The sequence below is a fragment of the Musa acuminata genome, chromosome BXJ1-5 (genome assembly GCF_036884655.1).
Source record: "Musa acuminata AAA Group cultivar baxijiao chromosome BXJ1-5, Cavendish_Baxijiao_AAA, whole genome shotgun sequence".
Lineage (NCBI taxonomy): Eukaryota > Viridiplantae > Streptophyta > Magnoliopsida > Zingiberales > Musaceae > Musa > Musa acuminata.
In genome coordinates this window covers 18741226-18759382 of record NC_088331.1, presented here as the reverse complement: position 1 = coordinate 18759382, position 18157 = coordinate 18741226, and the positions used below count along the sequence as shown (strand labels likewise).

Below are 18157 nucleotides of genomic sequence, written 5' to 3'. Positions count from 1 at the left end.
GGAGGCAGAGAGTACTATTAAGAAAGAGAAGCTAGTTCTCTACACTGGTGAGACCAAAAAGAAAAGGAAAGTAGAAAGGTCCCTTAAGAAGGAAAAGGGCAAGGGCAAACTAGGTAAAGTAAAGGTTGCTAAGAAAAACCCAGCAAAGGACAAAGGCCAGTGCTTCCACTATGGCAAAGATGGGCACTGGAAGAGGAACTCCAAAAAGTACCTTATAGAGAGGGCGAAATAGAAGCTTGGAGAAGCTTCAGGTACATTCATGATCAATCTCCAATTGTCAGATTTTTGTGATAGTGCATTGGTATTGGATACCAGTATTGCTTATCATATCTACAATTTATTGTAAATTCTAGCAAAGCCGAGGGGAGATTGGTAAGAGGAATATTGTATAAAGGTTTATTTATACTAGACACTACTCCACATATCATGAGTGTAAATGTGTCCAAGAGGAAACGAGAGGAGATGAACAGTGCATAACCGTGGCATTATAGGCTAGGTCACATCCATGAAAGAATGGTTCAAAAGTTGCTAAATGATGGATATCTAGATCCATTCGACTATGTGTCATATGCAACTTGCGAGCCTTGCCTTCGTGGAAAACTGACCAACTCTCCATTTAGTGGAACTGGAGAGAGAGCCACTGAGCTGTTGGAACTCATACATAGTGATGTATGTGGACCCATGTCAACTCATGTCAACTTATGCTTCCACTATGGCAAAGATGGGCACTGGAAGAGGAACTCAAAAGAGTACCTTATAGAGAGGGCAAAATAGAAGCTTGGAGAAGCTTCAGGTACATTCATGATCAATCTCCAATTGTCAGATTTTTGTGATAGTGCATTGGTATTGGATACCAGTATTGCTTATAACATCTATAATTTATTGTAAATTCTAGCAAAGCCGAGGGGAGATTGGCAAGAGGAATATTGCATAAAGGTTTATTTATACTAGACACTACTCCACATATCATGAGTGTAAATGTGTCCAAGAGGAAACGAGATGAGATGAACAGTGCATAACCGTGGCATTATAGGCTAGGTCACATCCATGAAAGAAGGATTCAAAAGTTGCTAAATGATGGATATCTAGATCCATTCGACTATGTGTCATATGCAACTTGCGAGCCTTGCCTTCGTGGAAAACTGACCAACTCTCCATTTAGTGGAACTGGAGAGAGAGCCACTGAGCTGTTGGAACTCATACATAGTGATGTATGTGGACCCATGTCAACTCATGTCAACTCATGCTTCCACTATGGCAAAGATGGGCACTGGAAGAGGAACTCAAAAGAGTACCTTATAGAGAGGGCGAAATAGAAGCTTGGAGAAGCTTCAGGTACATTCATGATCAATCTCCAATTGTCAGATTTTTGTGATAGTGCATTGGTATTGGATACCAGTATTGCTTATAACATCTATAATTTATTGTAAATTCTAGCAAAGCCGAGGGGAGATTGGCAAGAGGAATATTGCATAAAAGTTTATTTATACTAGACACTACTCCACATATCATGAGTGTAAATGTGTCCAAGAGGAAACGAGATGAGATGAACAGTGCATAACCGTGGCATTATAGGCTAGGTCACATCCATGAAAGAAGGATTCAAAAGTTGCTAAATGATGGATATCTAGATCCATTCGACTATGTGTCATATGCAACTTGCGAGCCTTGCCTTCATGGAAAACTGACCAACTCTCCATTTAGTGGAATTGGAGAGAGAGCCACTGAGCTGTTGGAACTCATACATAGTGATGTATGTGGACCCATGTCAACTCATGCCAATGGTGGTTACTCCTATTTCATTACCTTTACTGATGATTTCTCAAGGTATGGATGTGTGTACTTAATGAAGTACAAGTCTGAGGTTTTTGAGAAATTCAAAGAGTATAAGAATGAGGTGGAGAACCAGACTGGAAAGAGTATCAAAACTCTTCGATCAGATCGAGGAGGTGAGTACTTTAGTATAGAGTTTACTCAGTTCCTCAAGGACCATGGGATATTATCCCAATGGACACCTCCTTATACACCTCAACTCAATAGTGTCTCTAGAAGGAGGAATTGTATGCTATTAGATATGGTACGGTCTATGATGAGTTTCGCTAACCTACACATCTTATTCTAGGGATATACCATAGAGACCGCAGCTTACCTTATGAACAGAGTTCCAACTAAGTTGGTAGTGTCTACACCATATGAGATATGGAAAGGGAAGAAGCATGATCTTAAGGTTGTTAAGATTTGGGGCTACCCTGCCCACGTTAAAAGATACAACCCCGATAAGTTAGAATCAAGGATAGAGCGATGCAAAATTTGTGGTATACCCCAAGGAAACTTATGGGTATTATTTCTATCATCTCGAAGACTAAAAGGTCTTTGTACCTAAGAGAGCAGTGTTCCTTGAGAAGGAACACATTCTTGGTGGAGATAATGGGAGCATGATAGAGTTGAGCGAGGTTAGAGAACCAAACTCAAGCACTACTCTACAACCCGAGTCTGTTCAGGTACCTAATACACAAATTTCAACTTTACATAGGTCTGATAGAGTATCCCATCCTCCTGAGAGATATGTGGCATATATTAGAGGAGAGGATGTTGAGGATATTGATCCTCAGACCTACGAGATGACTATTATGAGTATAGACTCCGGGAAGTGGCAAGAAGCCATGAATTCTGAGATGGATTCTATGTACTCCAACAAGGTTTGGAACCTAGTTGATACGCCCGAAGGTATTGTACCTATCGGTTGCAAGTGGATCTTTAAGAAAAAGATCGGAGTAGATGGAAAGGTAGAGACCTATAAAGCAAGGCTAGTGGCTACGGGGTATTGTCAAAGGCAAGGTGTTGACTACGACAAAACCTTCTCACTCGTAGCAATGTTAAAATCCATCAGAATTCTATTGGCTATTGTAGCACACTATGATTATGAGATCTGGCATATGGATGTGAAAACCGCATTCCTCAATGGGAACATCGAGGAGGAGGTGTATATGATGCAACATGAGGAATTCATGTCCAAACTGCCCAGATAAGGTGTGTAGATTGCTTAGATCCATTTATAGACTAAAGCAAGCTTCCCGAAGTTGGAACATAAGATTTGATGAGGCAATCAGATCTTATGACTTCGATAAGAATGAAGATGAGCCTTGTGTGTACAGGAAGGTAAGTAGGAGTGCTATTACCTTTTTGGTGTTATATGTGGATGACATCCTGATCATTGGGAATGACGTAGGAATGCTATCCACAGTAAAGGCTTGGTCATCTAGACACTTCTCCATGAAGGACTTAGGGGAAGCATCCTATATCTTGGGGATTCGAATCTATAGAGATAGATCCAAAAGGATGCTTGGCTTGTTCCAGTCCAGGTACATAGAAACCATTGTCAAAAGGTTTGACATGGAAACCTCAAGAGAGGTCTTATACCGATGAGACATGGGATATCACTTTCTACGAGTATGTCCCCAAAGACTCCAGAAGAAAGGGTGAATATGGATATGATACCTTATGCCTCAGCAATAGGGTCTATCATGTATGCCATGCTATGTACTAGGCCTGATATAACGCATGCTCTGAGTGTCACGAGCAGGTATCAGGTGGATCCAGGCTTGAAGCACTAGAAAGCAGTAAAGTGTATCCTTAAGTACTTGAGAAGGACTAAGGATCTTTTACTAGTATATATGGAGGTAATAGCCTTAAGGTTGAAGGCTACACTAACTCAAGTTTTCAGTCTGATGTCGATGATAGCAAGTTGAATTCAGGGTATGTGTACACCTTGAATGGAGGAGCAGTGTGCTGGAAGAATTCCAAGAAAGATACCACTGTTGACTCGACCACAGAGGCGGAGTACATTGCTGCATCAGATGCAGCAAAGGAGGGAGTCTGGGTGAAGAAGTTCATTACAGATTTAAGAGTCGTGCCGGGTAGCGAGGAGCCGATCTCCTTATATTGCGACAACAATGGGGCGATTACTCAAATAAGGAAACCCGGGTCACATCAAAAGTGTTCTGAGGAGGTTCCAACTTATCAGAGAGATCGTAACCCGAGGAGATGTAGCAGTGGAAAGAGTTCCATCCGAAGATAACATTGCAGATCCACTAACAAAGCCGTTGTCTCAGATTGTCTTTGAGCGTCACAGGGGTCTGATGGGGATCAGACATATAGGTGATTGACTTTAGGTCAAGTGGGAGATTGCTAGTCATAGGTGCCCAACAAGCCAATCACGTGAGTGATGGCACGTGTGACTTGATACATAATCTTTTTACTTATTACATTTTTGGCGTATATCACTTTAAAACTATTGCATATGTGCTTATATATATTGTGATGTCCTCGGATTTGTGCAATGGGAATCAGATCGTGATGAGATCACGATAATGAGATCGATTCACCTTTAAACATAGATCCTAAATAATCCTGATCACAGGTTACTCAAGAGGGACATTGTGTTAATCGGATAGACTGATGTGCTGTATACCCGTCCATATGATGGATGCAGCTGGTCTCACAGCTGCTCGTATAGGGACACTAGGGATACAGTACAGGTGCTCATTGGAGAATGAGTTCATTGATTGATCTGCTTACAGAATATTGGATGGTTGATGATGCCTTATTGTCAGACAGTGATTCCGTAGTCCTAATGGTGTATCTGGTCCTTAGACTTGAGACACCAAGGATGTCTTGTATGAGTGCTCCACTCTTTGATACCAGACTTATAGGTTTGGCTATCCCAGATCTAGTATAGCTGGTCATTGGGAGTCGTAGTCGACCTTACGAGGGCTATTGAGTGTCGATAGAGGATCATCCACTCTCGGCGTCATGAGAGGAATATCCCATGTGTTCATGCTCAAACAAATCCCTGGCCAGGGTCATTCGGGTTGAGAGAGAAAGAGTTCTTTGGGAGAATCCGATTAGAGCGAGACTCGAGTAGAAACCGTATGGGTCTGACAACACCATGCTCGATATACGGTCTCTGGGATATTAGATGGATGAGGGACTATATGTACATGGTAATTGAGGACAGAAAGGTCCAATGGATTGGATTCCCCTGTATCGTCTGAGGACTATGGCGTAGTGGCCCAGTACGTCCGTAGTCGATGAGTCGAGTTAATTATTACAAAGATAATAATTCACTGAGTTAGAAGGAGTTCTGACAAGTATGACTCACGGTCAGCTCGATATTGGGCCTACAGGGTCACACACATATGGTAGGCATTGCGATGAGTAGAGGTTCGGATATGAGATATCCGATGGAGCCCTTGTCTTATTGGATGCAGATCTAATACCCACTAGGGGAGGACTCATTAGGGTTTGATAGGGGGCCTCTATAAATAGGAGGGATTCAGAGCCTCACAGGCTAGAGCCTTTGCTTGCCTCTCCTATTCTCTTCCCCCTCTCTACCTCAGAGCAGGCCTAGAGTTTTGAGGAGCATCGTCGCAGCCCTGTTGTGTGGATCACCGCTAGAGAGAAGGATGCTTGACCTCCTTCACCATCTCCTAAGGATCTACAAGGAAACAGGGATATACGATCTCCCTAGGTAACACAATCTACTTTATACGCTGTTTTAAGTTTCGTGGATTTTGCGCACCAATCTTCGCACGACGACGAACATTTCTTTGGGAATCAGGGATTTTGTTTTTTTGTTCTTCTGCTACGCATGTGATGTCGCCCCCAAGATTTCCCAACAACTTCGCCAAGTTACACCCAAGTTGCTCCGCTCCTCGATTTTGCATTGAGTTGATGGTGGCCCTCACGCCCACCATTCCACGAGTCAGCCCTCCCTTGAGTTCGATCTCCATATCGTCTCCAAGTGTGTCTTCATTTGTGTTGCTTTGGGTCGCTCCCCCCCTTGATCTCATAATGCATCTACCAATGCATTCTCTCGAGCGAGATCATGCGACGACTCCTCGCCACTTGCTCAATCCATTGAGCTTCGTGGAGTTGTTGTTTATTGAGATACTCCTCCTCAACTTGTGAGGTCCGTCCCATATGATTCTCCCTCTAGAGAGCCGGGACTTATCCCTCCTGGATAACTGTCTCATTGGAGCAACATCTCTCTTCGTTTCGGAGACCACCATTGTTGAATCTCAGATTTTGATGATGAAACTAATTGATTGTGTTTAGATGTTTAACTGCATTTTGAGTGATGCAGGTCTACTCGATCAGGATTAGACAGTTGACGCAGGAGGAATTGACGTTGCGCTGGAGGAGATCACGTTAGGATATTGGACGGCAGAAGGCTTCGGACGTTGGGCATCGAGCCAAGGAGAGCGGAACTGCGCCAAGGATATCGGGGTTGCGGAGGTCAACCACCGATTGGGCAACAAGCCACAAGAGAGGATGATGCGCTGAGGAATCGGACGAAGTGCCAACCAATGACGTGCCGGGCAACGGAATGTCGATTCGCGTTGTAACAATTGTCTAGATCGGAGTAGAGTTTTGGATTGTGTGTGCAGGATTAACTACGATAACGATGAAGACATAAAGCGAAACAAAGTGCGGAGTCAAGCGCGAAGGATTCGTTGGGAGTTCAAGAGTTTGACGGAAGTCCGAAGGTTCGTCGGGAACGCTGCCGAAACTCGCCGAGAGAGATCGTAGCTTGCCGAAGAAGCTCATTGGAACTCTCCAAGATCAAATCGTGAAGTTTAAGAGCTTGCCGAGAGTCCGTAGAATGGTTTCCGAGAGTTTATCGGAAGACCGCCGAAAGTTCGTCGGAAGCTCGCCGGAAGAAGTCTTGACTTTTGGATTTTGTAATAGCTTATAAAATATCTTTAAATTCGTAGTTAGCATGTTAATTAGGGTTAGGATTAGGTATTAATCCTATAACCCAAGTAGGGGCCAATAGGGCTCGAGTTCGGATTAGTTTGGGCCAAGATTGAAGCCCAACTAGTGGGCTGAAAACACTGTAGTTGGGCTGAAAACACTGTAGGCGGTAGCTCCGCCTGGGCTAGGCGGTGGCACCGCCCAGTGCCCGAGAGTTGGGCAGTAGCACCGCTTGAGCTGGGCGGTGGCACCGCCCAGCACTGTCAACGTCTGATAGTAGCAGGCGGTGGCACCGCCACTGACAGGCGGTGGCACCGCCAGCATCGGGAACATAAGAGAATTTAAATTTTTGGAGCCCAAATTTGAATCCTCTTGAGGCCTATAAATACCCCTCAAGTCTCAGCTGAGAATACAACTTTTGAGAAGCATTTTGATTGAGAGAAAAGTCTTAGAAAGTCTTAGCAAGTCTTGTTTTCAATTTGCTAGAGAGTTCTCCTCCTTCTTTCTTATTGAAAATTTGTAAGAGGTTGAACTGCTTGTAAAAGGTTGTAAGAGGGGTATTTACCCTTCCATTTCAAGAGATTTGCTAGTGGAAGGTGGGAGCCTCATCGAAGAGGGGCCTCGCAAGTGGAGTAGGTCATTTGACCGAACCACTCTAAAATCGGCGTGATCTCTGGTTTGCATTTCATTGCATTTATCTTTCTGCAAACCTTTACTTTGCTAAGTTCACTGCCCTCATCTTATTACGTACGCTTTCAACGCAATTAAGATGATTTCATACGAAACATTATTTTTATCGTACGAAAGATTTTCTAAAACCGAAGTTTTAATCCGCTGCACTAATTCACCCCCCCCTCTTAGTGCCGCTCCGATCCTGACAATCATCCCCTTGGACTACTCCGATCTGCTGAACAAACTGTGCATTATTCTGCCTCCTGCAAACACACTTGTTAGATTGCGACTCCACGTCAATACAGCCCCCACTACACCACTCAAGGCCTAGCAATATGCTGAACTCGTTGCACACTTCAGCCTCCTACGGATGTATCCTTCACATACCGAAGAGAAAGTTTCAATGCTCCATGGCGCCGAGTTTCGGTCGCCTTGGGATGGCCGCGAACATTCTATCGTCCGCATACAAGCACATGCATGAGTACCGAATTCTTTGAGTTAGCAATTCCCCTCACCTCTGTGAGCTTTGCACAACTCTTTCAGTCGCTGAGAAACTCATTTCACCTTGGATGGTCTCATCCTTTACCGAGCACCTCGCTTGCCTTGAGCACCATCAAGTATAGTTGTCAACGTTGAGCTGTAGCTCAAACTCAGCCATCCCAACCTTTGTGCGCTCCGCATTCTTCCAAGCTTGTCTATTCTCGTGGTGCCTCTTGTGCGAAGGGTTGGCCATTCCTTTGAATGTCAATCTCAGATGCCTGCTCTACTGAGTGACTCTTTTCCTTACATCTCCATGCCCGTTTTCCCCCAAATGGTCGCGCGTGTGCTGACTGCCCTCAATGCAGCCCCGCTAAGTCCCCCACATTTGCATGCTAAGTGTTTCTATGAGTGCTTGTCCCGCTTTGATACTATCTGTCACGGCCTTAGCTGGTTTTGCCTAAGTCGTGCAGCACCCTTGCGTGTCCGTTCGCAAAGGTCAGCCTCCCCGAAGCCTCCCATGGTCCCTTAGGACCCACGAAAGAGAGAACGGGATAGAGAAAACGCCTCACTCGGAATCCACAAGCAAACATCTCCGAAAACACTTTATAGACAATGTAAATTACAAATAGACTGTACAAGCTCTGAACAGTTGCACAACAAAGGATAAAATGGTCCACTACAGATCGAAAATCTCTCACACGTGTCCACATGACACAACCTTTATATACAAGCCTAAAACGACCACCAACCTAACTAAAATGGGACTATTAAGCCTTCAGTCATCCCTCTACATGCTGTACAAAGCATGAACATACCGAAAGACACGGACATACATAAGCATTACATCAAACATCCTGTTTCGAAGTTTGTCCATGACATGCTTCTACAAGCAGGAAAGAATGGGGTATTTATAGACCCCAAATGGTTTTAAAAATGGAGCCAAAAAAACTCTCATCCTAGGTTTTTAAGGTATTAGTGGTACCACCATCATTACTAGGTAGTACCACCACCTACACCCTTGACAACTAGCGGTACTACCGCCTGGTCTAGGCGATACTACTATCTACTAGACTGACACTGGGTGGTACTATCGCCTAATCTAGGAGGTACTACCGCCCAAACTAACATAGTCTAGGAGACTATGTTTGAGTAGTACCACCACTTGACAACAATGGTACCATTATCGGGTCTTCCAAAAAAAGTATATTTTATACTTTTCCAACTCATAAGTGGTTCCATCAGACCTAACTCTGGGTCACTAAATTGGCCTCCCATAGAGTCCAACTCAGCCCTAGATCAGGCCCAATGGGCCCCTAATTGAGTTAGTAGGGTTCCTCCCAAAACTAACTCAATTTTCATCCTAACTATGATAATTAAGACCTAAATAATTACAAGACAAAAAAATCTATGTTGTCCATCATGTCATTGGTTTATCCAAACTCCTGGCAAACATTTAGCACATTGTCCAAGCCTTCGATATATCGCTCGATCGATCGATATGTTGACTCCTACAACATCTGATCTTGGCGCAATATCTGATTCTTCCAGCCCGATTCCCGATCTCTAACTCCGGCCCAACATCTAATTCTTCTACTTTAATTATTTTTTCTTTTCGTGATCGAAGTTAGACAGCATCACTTTTCTCAAATAATATATTAGATCATAAACTCATCAATTGATTTTATCATCAAAATTCGAGATTCAACAAGATTATCTAAGTCTCCTAATATATATACTATTATTAATATTATTTTTTAATATCATTTAGAACTATATCATTAATTTTATTTTAAAAGTTATTGGTCTAAGTCATGACTACAAGACCAATATAATAATATAAAATATAATTTAAAATATTTATTATAATTCATATCTTAATATATCATCCTATGCCACTTTGATAGTTACTAATCAAATAAAACTTAGGGATATAAGTTACAAATAATATTCACTATATTTTTTATCTAGTTTATACAAAAATAGTTTAATTAATAATAAAATAATAACCATAATGATCATTGAGCATTAATCATCATAAAAAAAAACTCATATGATAGCTATAATCATGACAAATATAAACCATGCTTTTTATATGAAAAATAAATATCATTTCATAATTTCCTTTCATGCTTATGTATTTAATAACCATATAAATATCTAAAACAATAATTAAATTTTATAAATAACATAAGTAGTTAAATTTTATTTTTCATTTAATTTTGATAAAAATATTCATCAAGTTTTATGACATAATATATTATTACCTAATTATAGTTATTGAAATAATATTGCCAAATCAAAATGGTAAAATTATAAACAAAGGATATCAGCCAAAAATAATAAGTTTTATGAAGGTATAATAGCAATTTTGTAATTATAGACATAAGTAAAAAATAATTAATTTTCAAATGGCAAAACTAGCAAGAATCAACTAAGGACACATATTGGAATTTTTTTTATTTCTAAAGGGTAAAACTTAAAAAATGATTTAAGGGCATATTAGAATTATTTAATTTTTAAAAGGTAAAAATATCCTTTTATTTAATAAAAAATAAAACTCTAAACACTTCTCTGGTAGCCGTTGTTGCATTACATTGTGCCCTCACATGTAGGTCCTCACCGATAGTGCAATGGTTGTCCATCGCCTGCCCACCACCCATGGATGTCATGGTGAGTGGATGTTCTCATGGAATCGATTGATTTTCACATATGTTGCCTATGGCTATCATCCTCAATAGTGCTTCTCTTAATAACAAGCTATCAAAGGCAACCTGTTGAACAAATATGAGTAGCATGTTGTGGTTCCACCTATTACAATGTCCGCAAATAGGTGAGATGCATGGAGGAATAGATATAGAGATCAAATAAGATGGACAAGATAGGAAAACAGATCGATAATATTGTCAAATCATTCAAGCAACATATAATCAAAACCAAATAATACCTTTTTGAAAGGTTTTAATAAATAGATCTAACATATTTTAATATAAGGTATTTGATTTCAAAACATCGCTTAAATACTAATTGTAAGCATAAAAGCTATAATCATATTTCTACTATGCGAAAAAACTTTAATGCTAAAATCGAAATCAAATAACGATATATCAAGATTAGGATTATATTACCTTTGATGCTATACAGAAAACATTTATCTAATATGCAAGTACACCATCGTCGGCTCCGAAAGACACACTGATACCAATCTGTAAGGAAAACTAAACTCGCATTCTTCTCTTTTCATATCCTTCACAGGACCACTATAAGTGATGGATAAGAATTACGAGGAGATGAGAAAATATTTGTAATTTCTCAATGTATATTGTAATATAATGTTATATTTTGAGTCTTTAGGAACTCATGTCTATCTATTTATAAACGAGAGTAAATGATCTAGAATAAATAATTAAGAGTCTCTTCCATCAAAATTATCTTTTTAAAGAATTCTATCATAATTAAACTTTCTTTCAATTGATCAATAATCATAATCAGAATTCAATTAGATCTATAATATATCTTAATTAAATAGGAACACATAACCTAACAATCACCTACCTGTTTGTTGATGCAAAAGCTACAGCTTGTCGTCATCATCACACACGCATTCGAAAACAATGACAAGAATGATGCCAACAACTCCATCTTCCAGAATATTACCAGAGGAACTAAAGGCGTATTGAAGGTGTAAATAGCGAGAAGGTGACAATCCTGAGTGGGATCGAGAAGTGCAGGCCCTACCCACTTTACAAGTTGGCGAGGGAGGAGCTGTAGAAGATATTCCTAATGGGAGAGAAGATATGATCCTCGAGCGAAGAGCTCGATAAGGTATTCGATGCGAAATGGGATGGTGCTCCCCTCCCCATCTCACATATACATACATTCTCATCGTTGGATGCATCAAATTAGCAATATTTTTCATATCATATAAGATAGACATATTGGATTTATGCAATTCAAGATCGAAACAAGACCACATTTGTTTTATGAATTTCATGATTATATTCAAAATAAACGAAAAACAGTATTATAATAAAAATAATTAACATAAGCAAATAATTTAAAGTATTTTTTATATATTTATTAAATTATATTGAAGCGATTCCTGTGGGAAAGTTCAGAATGAAGTTTCAGGATGAGGAAATTTATTCTGAAGGATGACCATAATCTAAACACTCATAATGAGAATTAATGACGCATTCTATGTCCCTCCAATCTTCAGGCAACAAATAATTGAGAAAACTGTTATTATAATCCACTCAAATTCATCCTAAATTTCTGGTTAGCAGCTTAAATTGAAAGCTCTCACTTGTCAAGGCACCGGATGGCATTAACCCCCTCAAAATGCTCATGAACACGTTTCACAATCAACTACCTCCGTGGTACAGCTTTACAGAAATCTGGGTCACATATAGCAATCATGCACAGCATTCTTACTGATCGAAGTTATAGGGAAGCCACGCAAGATACCACGTACCATATTTATCTGAGCTCACAAAAAGATTCTATGATGGAAGTTGATGACCCAAGTTAATGTTTAGATACCTGCAATTATTTGACTATTGCCATTCAGTTGCTAACTGCATCCTGGTTAAAATTTGGCCTGCTTATTCACAGATCAGAATGGGGCCATGACAACAAATTGGTTCAGCTATCTAATTCTAGGATGGAATAGAATAGATATACAAGTAGAGGGGTAAAATTTACCAGACCTGACCCCTCCTTGACTTGCCTAGTGTCTTTCCTTCTGGCTCTATACTGGATTGGAAGGACGAACTTTTCCAAGGTTATTAACTGTTATCGACAGATGGTATAAAAATATGAGGACAGATGACTGGGAACTTATAAAGATCAGTCATCATCTGATAGACAGACTACATCTGAGTTAAAAGGCAACCTGACAACATCAACGTGACTGAGACAATCCGCAAGTTGTTGAAGTACGATTAGTTGAGGACCAACTATCGAATTTTGGTGTAAAGTCAGCTAACTGGGACGAGTTAGGCTGGTTAGCTCGTCCGGAGTCCTCAGTATCCACATGAAACTCAACATCAGATGGGGAGGAACCCCGACAAACAGATAGAGTATTTGAAACAGATGACCTTCTGCTCGTAGGGACAGATGCAACTTGTTCCATGGTAGCTGAACCTACATTCACAAGATAGTGCTGCTGACTGGTTATCCCATTTGTACAAACTAGATTCTGAGAGGGCATGGATGTGTTAGTTCTGAATCGATGCAGATGTGGAGCAGGCGCACGGGTTTCACTTCCAATTTGAAGGTTTGCCAGGGATGGAAGCATCGGGCTGAAGTGAGGTCTAACTGAATTACTTGAGTAGACTGGAGTGATCAGGCGGGCTATCTGTCCAGAAGAAATGGATGAGGCTCGAAGCCTGACCGACACAAGTGAGGTTGGGGCTACAGCAGGCAGTACAGTAGACAGTGCAGTAGGGACAGAGGTTGACGGTGACACAGATCTCTGGAAACACTGAGTTTGGGATGACTGAAGTAACTGCTGCATTGTTCGCTGAGCTGGAACTCAAAGAGAGGGTAATAAAAGAATGATGTCAGTATCTGCTCATCAATAGGTTGAACCAAATAATCATAAAAAGAGACAACTGAGCAAGAAAAGAAAACAAAAAAGAAATCAAGAAAGATAAATTATGCCTAAAATACATTTTTCTCGAATGATTTCATATAAAGATACCAGAATGCTCGACGTAATAACCAAAAAAATGGACCTTCAATTTGCTTAAGGAACCAAGCTGCTAAGAAAGTCTCAGAAATCCAAGTGAAAAGTGGCGATAAACCACCAACCTGGCTCTTTGAAGCCATTTTTCAATCCCTGGTAAAATAACTCAGTAAACAAAGTCACAATCACATGTTCCTTCCTCAACTTCCAACTTTAATTCATGTGCTTATTTGTGAGGCCAAATTCAATTCACATGAAAAGGACTTATCTTGTTTGTGTATAATCAGATTTCATCATAATGGATTCACATGAAGTTCAAACTGTCGTTCAACAACAACAACAACAAAACCATAAAGCAAGGATTGCCATTTCGAGTGCCAGACCCATTTTAGTGATCTGGTTGGACTGGTACACATGATTAGTATTGGTGTCCCAACTATTTAGGGTCGAGTCAATTATATCGATCTTTGCTGCCAATAGGTTATGTAAAAGTCATAAGTTATTTAAAAAGCACTAGGCGCTAAGGTCCAAAAACGCTTGAGGCGCTAGGCGCTCGCCCAAGCGAAGCGAGACGCTAAAATATAAAAACATATAATATAATTAATAAATATAATTATTTAAATAAAAATATGATATTAAATTAAAAAAACTTACAAAATCACAATATCACATTAACAAAAAATCTTAAAATTCAAAACAATAACAATAATTTCAAATAAATAAAAAATAGCAGTATTAAAATCAAAATAATATATTATTAATCTAATAAATAAAAAAATATTGTTAACAGTATAATGTTTATATACTGTTAATAGTATACTATTGAGTTGATGTGAGAAGAGGTAGCGGCGAGCAACGATAGCGAGAGCAGGAGCGGGTGAGGCAAGCGGCAACAGTGGTAGCGGCAGCGGTAGCAACAAGAAGCGGCAGTGGGAGCGACAAGCGACAGCAGTAGCAGCGAGCAGTGGTAGCGAGAGCGGGAGCGACGAGCGGCGACAGTTGCAACGACAACGGTAGTGGCGAGCAGCGACAGCGGAAGTCGGAGCGACGAGCGACAATAGTGGCAGCGATAGCAGCAAGCAGCGACAGCGGCAGTGGCAACAATGGCAACGGGAGCAGCAGGAGCGGCGATAGTGGCAGCGGTAGCGGTAGCAACGAGCAGCGGCGAACATGGTTAGGGTTGGGAAGTCGTGAGAGGAAGGTTGATATCAGTTCTTTAGTTGGTTCGATTGAACCAACTAAAGCATCGGAGATCGAACCAGACCTAAAACGCTGGTTCGGTCGCTTGGTTTAACCCGGGTGCTCGACGCCTGGGCTCGAGCAAGCGCCCAGGTGGCACCTCTTTAAAGTGCGCCGCCTAGAAATGAAGCGAGGCGCTCGAGCCTCACCTCGCCTCGCCTCGCCCGAGCGCCTATTGAAATCACTGAAAGTCAGATATATAGATAAAGGTATTTAAATATTTAATTATAGTTTCTATTAAAAATTTTTAGGTCTTCCTCTGTCCTCATCCTATTTGTAATCATTTTATCTCTTCTAATTGTCACATCTATAAGTCTCCTAAGCACATGTAAATCTTAAAAGATTCTTCCTAATTTTATCTTCTACTGAGACGATACCTAATTGTTCACAAATAAAAATATGTCATTTGCTATCTTTCCTAATAACTCCATGCATCCACTTCAATATACTTTTTGTATATGTTATTCTTAATTGCCTAAATCTCAGATCCATAAAGCATTGTTCTCTTATAAAATTATTAATTCAATCTCAAAGGTACTTAAACATCACAAAGGACTCCTATTGCCCCTCACCTTTTTAATTATCATATTTTTACTTTATAAATAATATTTTCATGAATCTCTTTATCTTATTGAACAATTGATATAAGATACCTAAATCTTTTACTTAATAGAACATTTTACCATCCAACTTGACGATATCCTCTTGTCTATTCCCATAGTATTACTAAAATTACATCTCATATATTATGTTTCAATCTTGATCTAAGACCTTTAATTTCTAAGCATTATGTCCACAACTTAAATTTAAAATTAATTCCAATTAGACTCTCATCAAGTAAGACATAAATAATGTCAAATAAGGAGGTTTGTACTAGTAAGTTCATCTATTATCAGTGTGAAAATGTAGGGACTCATGTAGATCCTTGATGTAGTCTTATACTAACAAAAAACTCACTAGACAGACTTCTAAGACTAATGGTTACATTATCATAAATATCTTTTGTAACATCAATATATCAGTAGATACACCTTTCTTTTCTAAACCCCACTATAATAAATCACTAGAAACTTTATCATAGGCTTCCTTTAAAGCAATAAAAACCTATTGTAAGTCTTTCATTTTCTCTATATATTTTTTCATTAATTGTTTTAATAAATAAATCAAGGTTTGAATTGCCGGTCCGAGTCGGTGTGCCGACTGACCAGCAGCACAACACATGTTACTTCGTACCGGTGTACCGACACATGGTATGTTGATCCATACCGATGTTTAAGCAAGAAAAAGAGGTTAAAGAGGAAGGAGAAAGGAAGAAGGAAGAAAGAAAAGGAGAAGCGCAGCAGTACCTGGGCAACGGCAGCGTCGAAGGGAAGCAATAGCATCACAGCGACGAAGAGGTCGTGCCGCTATCGCAACACAATGGCAAAGCGACGAAGAGGTAGTGCTGCTATAGCATCACAGTGGCGAAGTGACGAAGAGGCAACGCCATTGCAGCATCACAATGGCGAATCAGCAAAGAGGTAGAGTCACTATAGCGGTAAAGCAACGAAGAGGCAACACCGCTACAACATCGTAGTGGCGAAGAGGTAGTGTCACAGCTTCATACACGAGAAGAGCCCTATTATGCTTTTTCTTTTAATGCTGAAATGGACTAGGGCCCACCACTTTTTGATTTTTTTTACTATTTTAATGCAGACCACTCAAAACAGGGTGGTCCGTGTATTGGTCCATGCCTGGACCGATGCATACCACCCAAACCATACTAATTCGAGCGATACAGCAATCCCTGAAATAAATGGCTTCTATTGTTGATCTTAGCACAAAACTAAATTAGTTAAATTGGCACTAAAAAGTCTTTCCTCCATTCATCAGACATCTTTCTAAATCTCAAAATTTTATTAAATTAGTTAACTAAGTTATTCCTTAGTCCCCTAAACTTCTTTAAACCTCAATAGGGATACTATCAAAACTTTTTCAATCTTTTTCCAAACTTCATTAGGGATAACCACTATTATCTGTTGTTAAAGTTAAATCATTTGTGGAATAATTAAATAATTCTAAAAGTAATTTTCCATTTTTCTTTAATTTGTTCTTATTAACATGTATTTTTTAATCTTCATCATTAATACATTTAATATTATCTAAATCCTTACACTTACTTTCCCTAGCTTTAGCAATTCAATATATATATATATATATATATATATATATATATATATATATATATATATATATATATATATATATATATATATTCAAATTTAGTATCTAATTTATTACAAAATTATCTTAAATTTTATATCTTGTCATGCTAATTGCTCTTTTTGCCTCTTTATTAGATTCATATATCTTTTAAATTTCTCTTTATTTTTATAATTTTTCCAATCTTCAAAGCATAATCTTTTAATAATAATTATTTTCTAAACTTCCACATACCATCAACTCTCTTAAGGTTGTACCTCTATCTTTAGTTTACAAAAAATCTCTTGTTAGGCTCCGAATCTTATTGCCATCATAGTTCAAATAATATTAATATCATCCTCATGTAGGTTCTAAGCCATCTCTCATTCCATCCTATTTTTAAAATCCTTTACATTATCATCTTTAAAATTTCATAATCTAGTCTAAATTTTTCTACTATCTTTTCTTTCCATTTTCTACAATAAATATCTAATAATTCATGAAGCTTTCACTATATGAAACTTTATAGTTCTTGCATATAACTTTATCTAACTCTCTAGTGATATCTGACCTTAGTTGTTAACACTCTTATAACTAATTAAATATTCATCTCTCTTGAAATGAGTATTTATAATTATAAGATTATACGAAGTGGTAAAATCCAAAATCATATCACCCTCTTCATTTCTCTTCCCGTAATGAAAGTCCCTCATGCAACCCTTTAAATTCAAAATATATTTTTCTTACGTGACCATTTAAAGCTCCTATAATTATAAATTTTGACGGTTAGAGATATTCCTTTAGATGCGAAACAATTGAGTAAGCATGATGTGAAACAATTGAAAACATTAAAGTAGATTCTTTTAGATCTTTTATAGGAACCACACAAACATAACAATCCCCACTTCTTCTATATAAGTTCAAAAATATACATACTTGAAAATACGCATCTATACACCAAGGTATCCCATCAGAATTCTGCATGGTGATTTCACCATAAGTAACCCTTTCGAGATCAACTTCATAAATCATGATCTGCAACTATGAAAAGCCTAGGAGGAAAAACATATATTGTCAAGATCTAAAACAGACTTTTACATGCATAAATGTATTATATAAAATTTTAAACCATATGAATTCATA

The 18157-nt window shown here is 39.1% G+C and overlaps 1 protein-coding gene across 8 annotated transcripts in view; it reads right to left on the bottom strand.

Annotated features, from left to right (window-relative positions):
• Nucleotides 1–12663: 12663 nt before the first annotated feature.
• LOC103972914 (uncharacterized) overlaps nt 12664–18157 on the bottom strand; it is an 81161-nt gene continuing 75667 nt past the window's right edge. For 7 of the 8 annotated variants that reach the window (XM_065183364.1, XM_065183363.1, XM_065183366.1 and 4 more), the window contains one exon: nt 12664–13434. In XM_065183364.1, the coding sequence (XP_065039436.1) occupies nt 12809–13434 (626 nt within the window). In that variant the 3' untranslated portion in view covers nt 12664–12808. Of the gene's footprint in view, nt 13435–17950; nt 18067–18157 lie in introns of all 8 variants that reach the window. The other variant, XR_010513482.1, reaches the window with a different exon arrangement.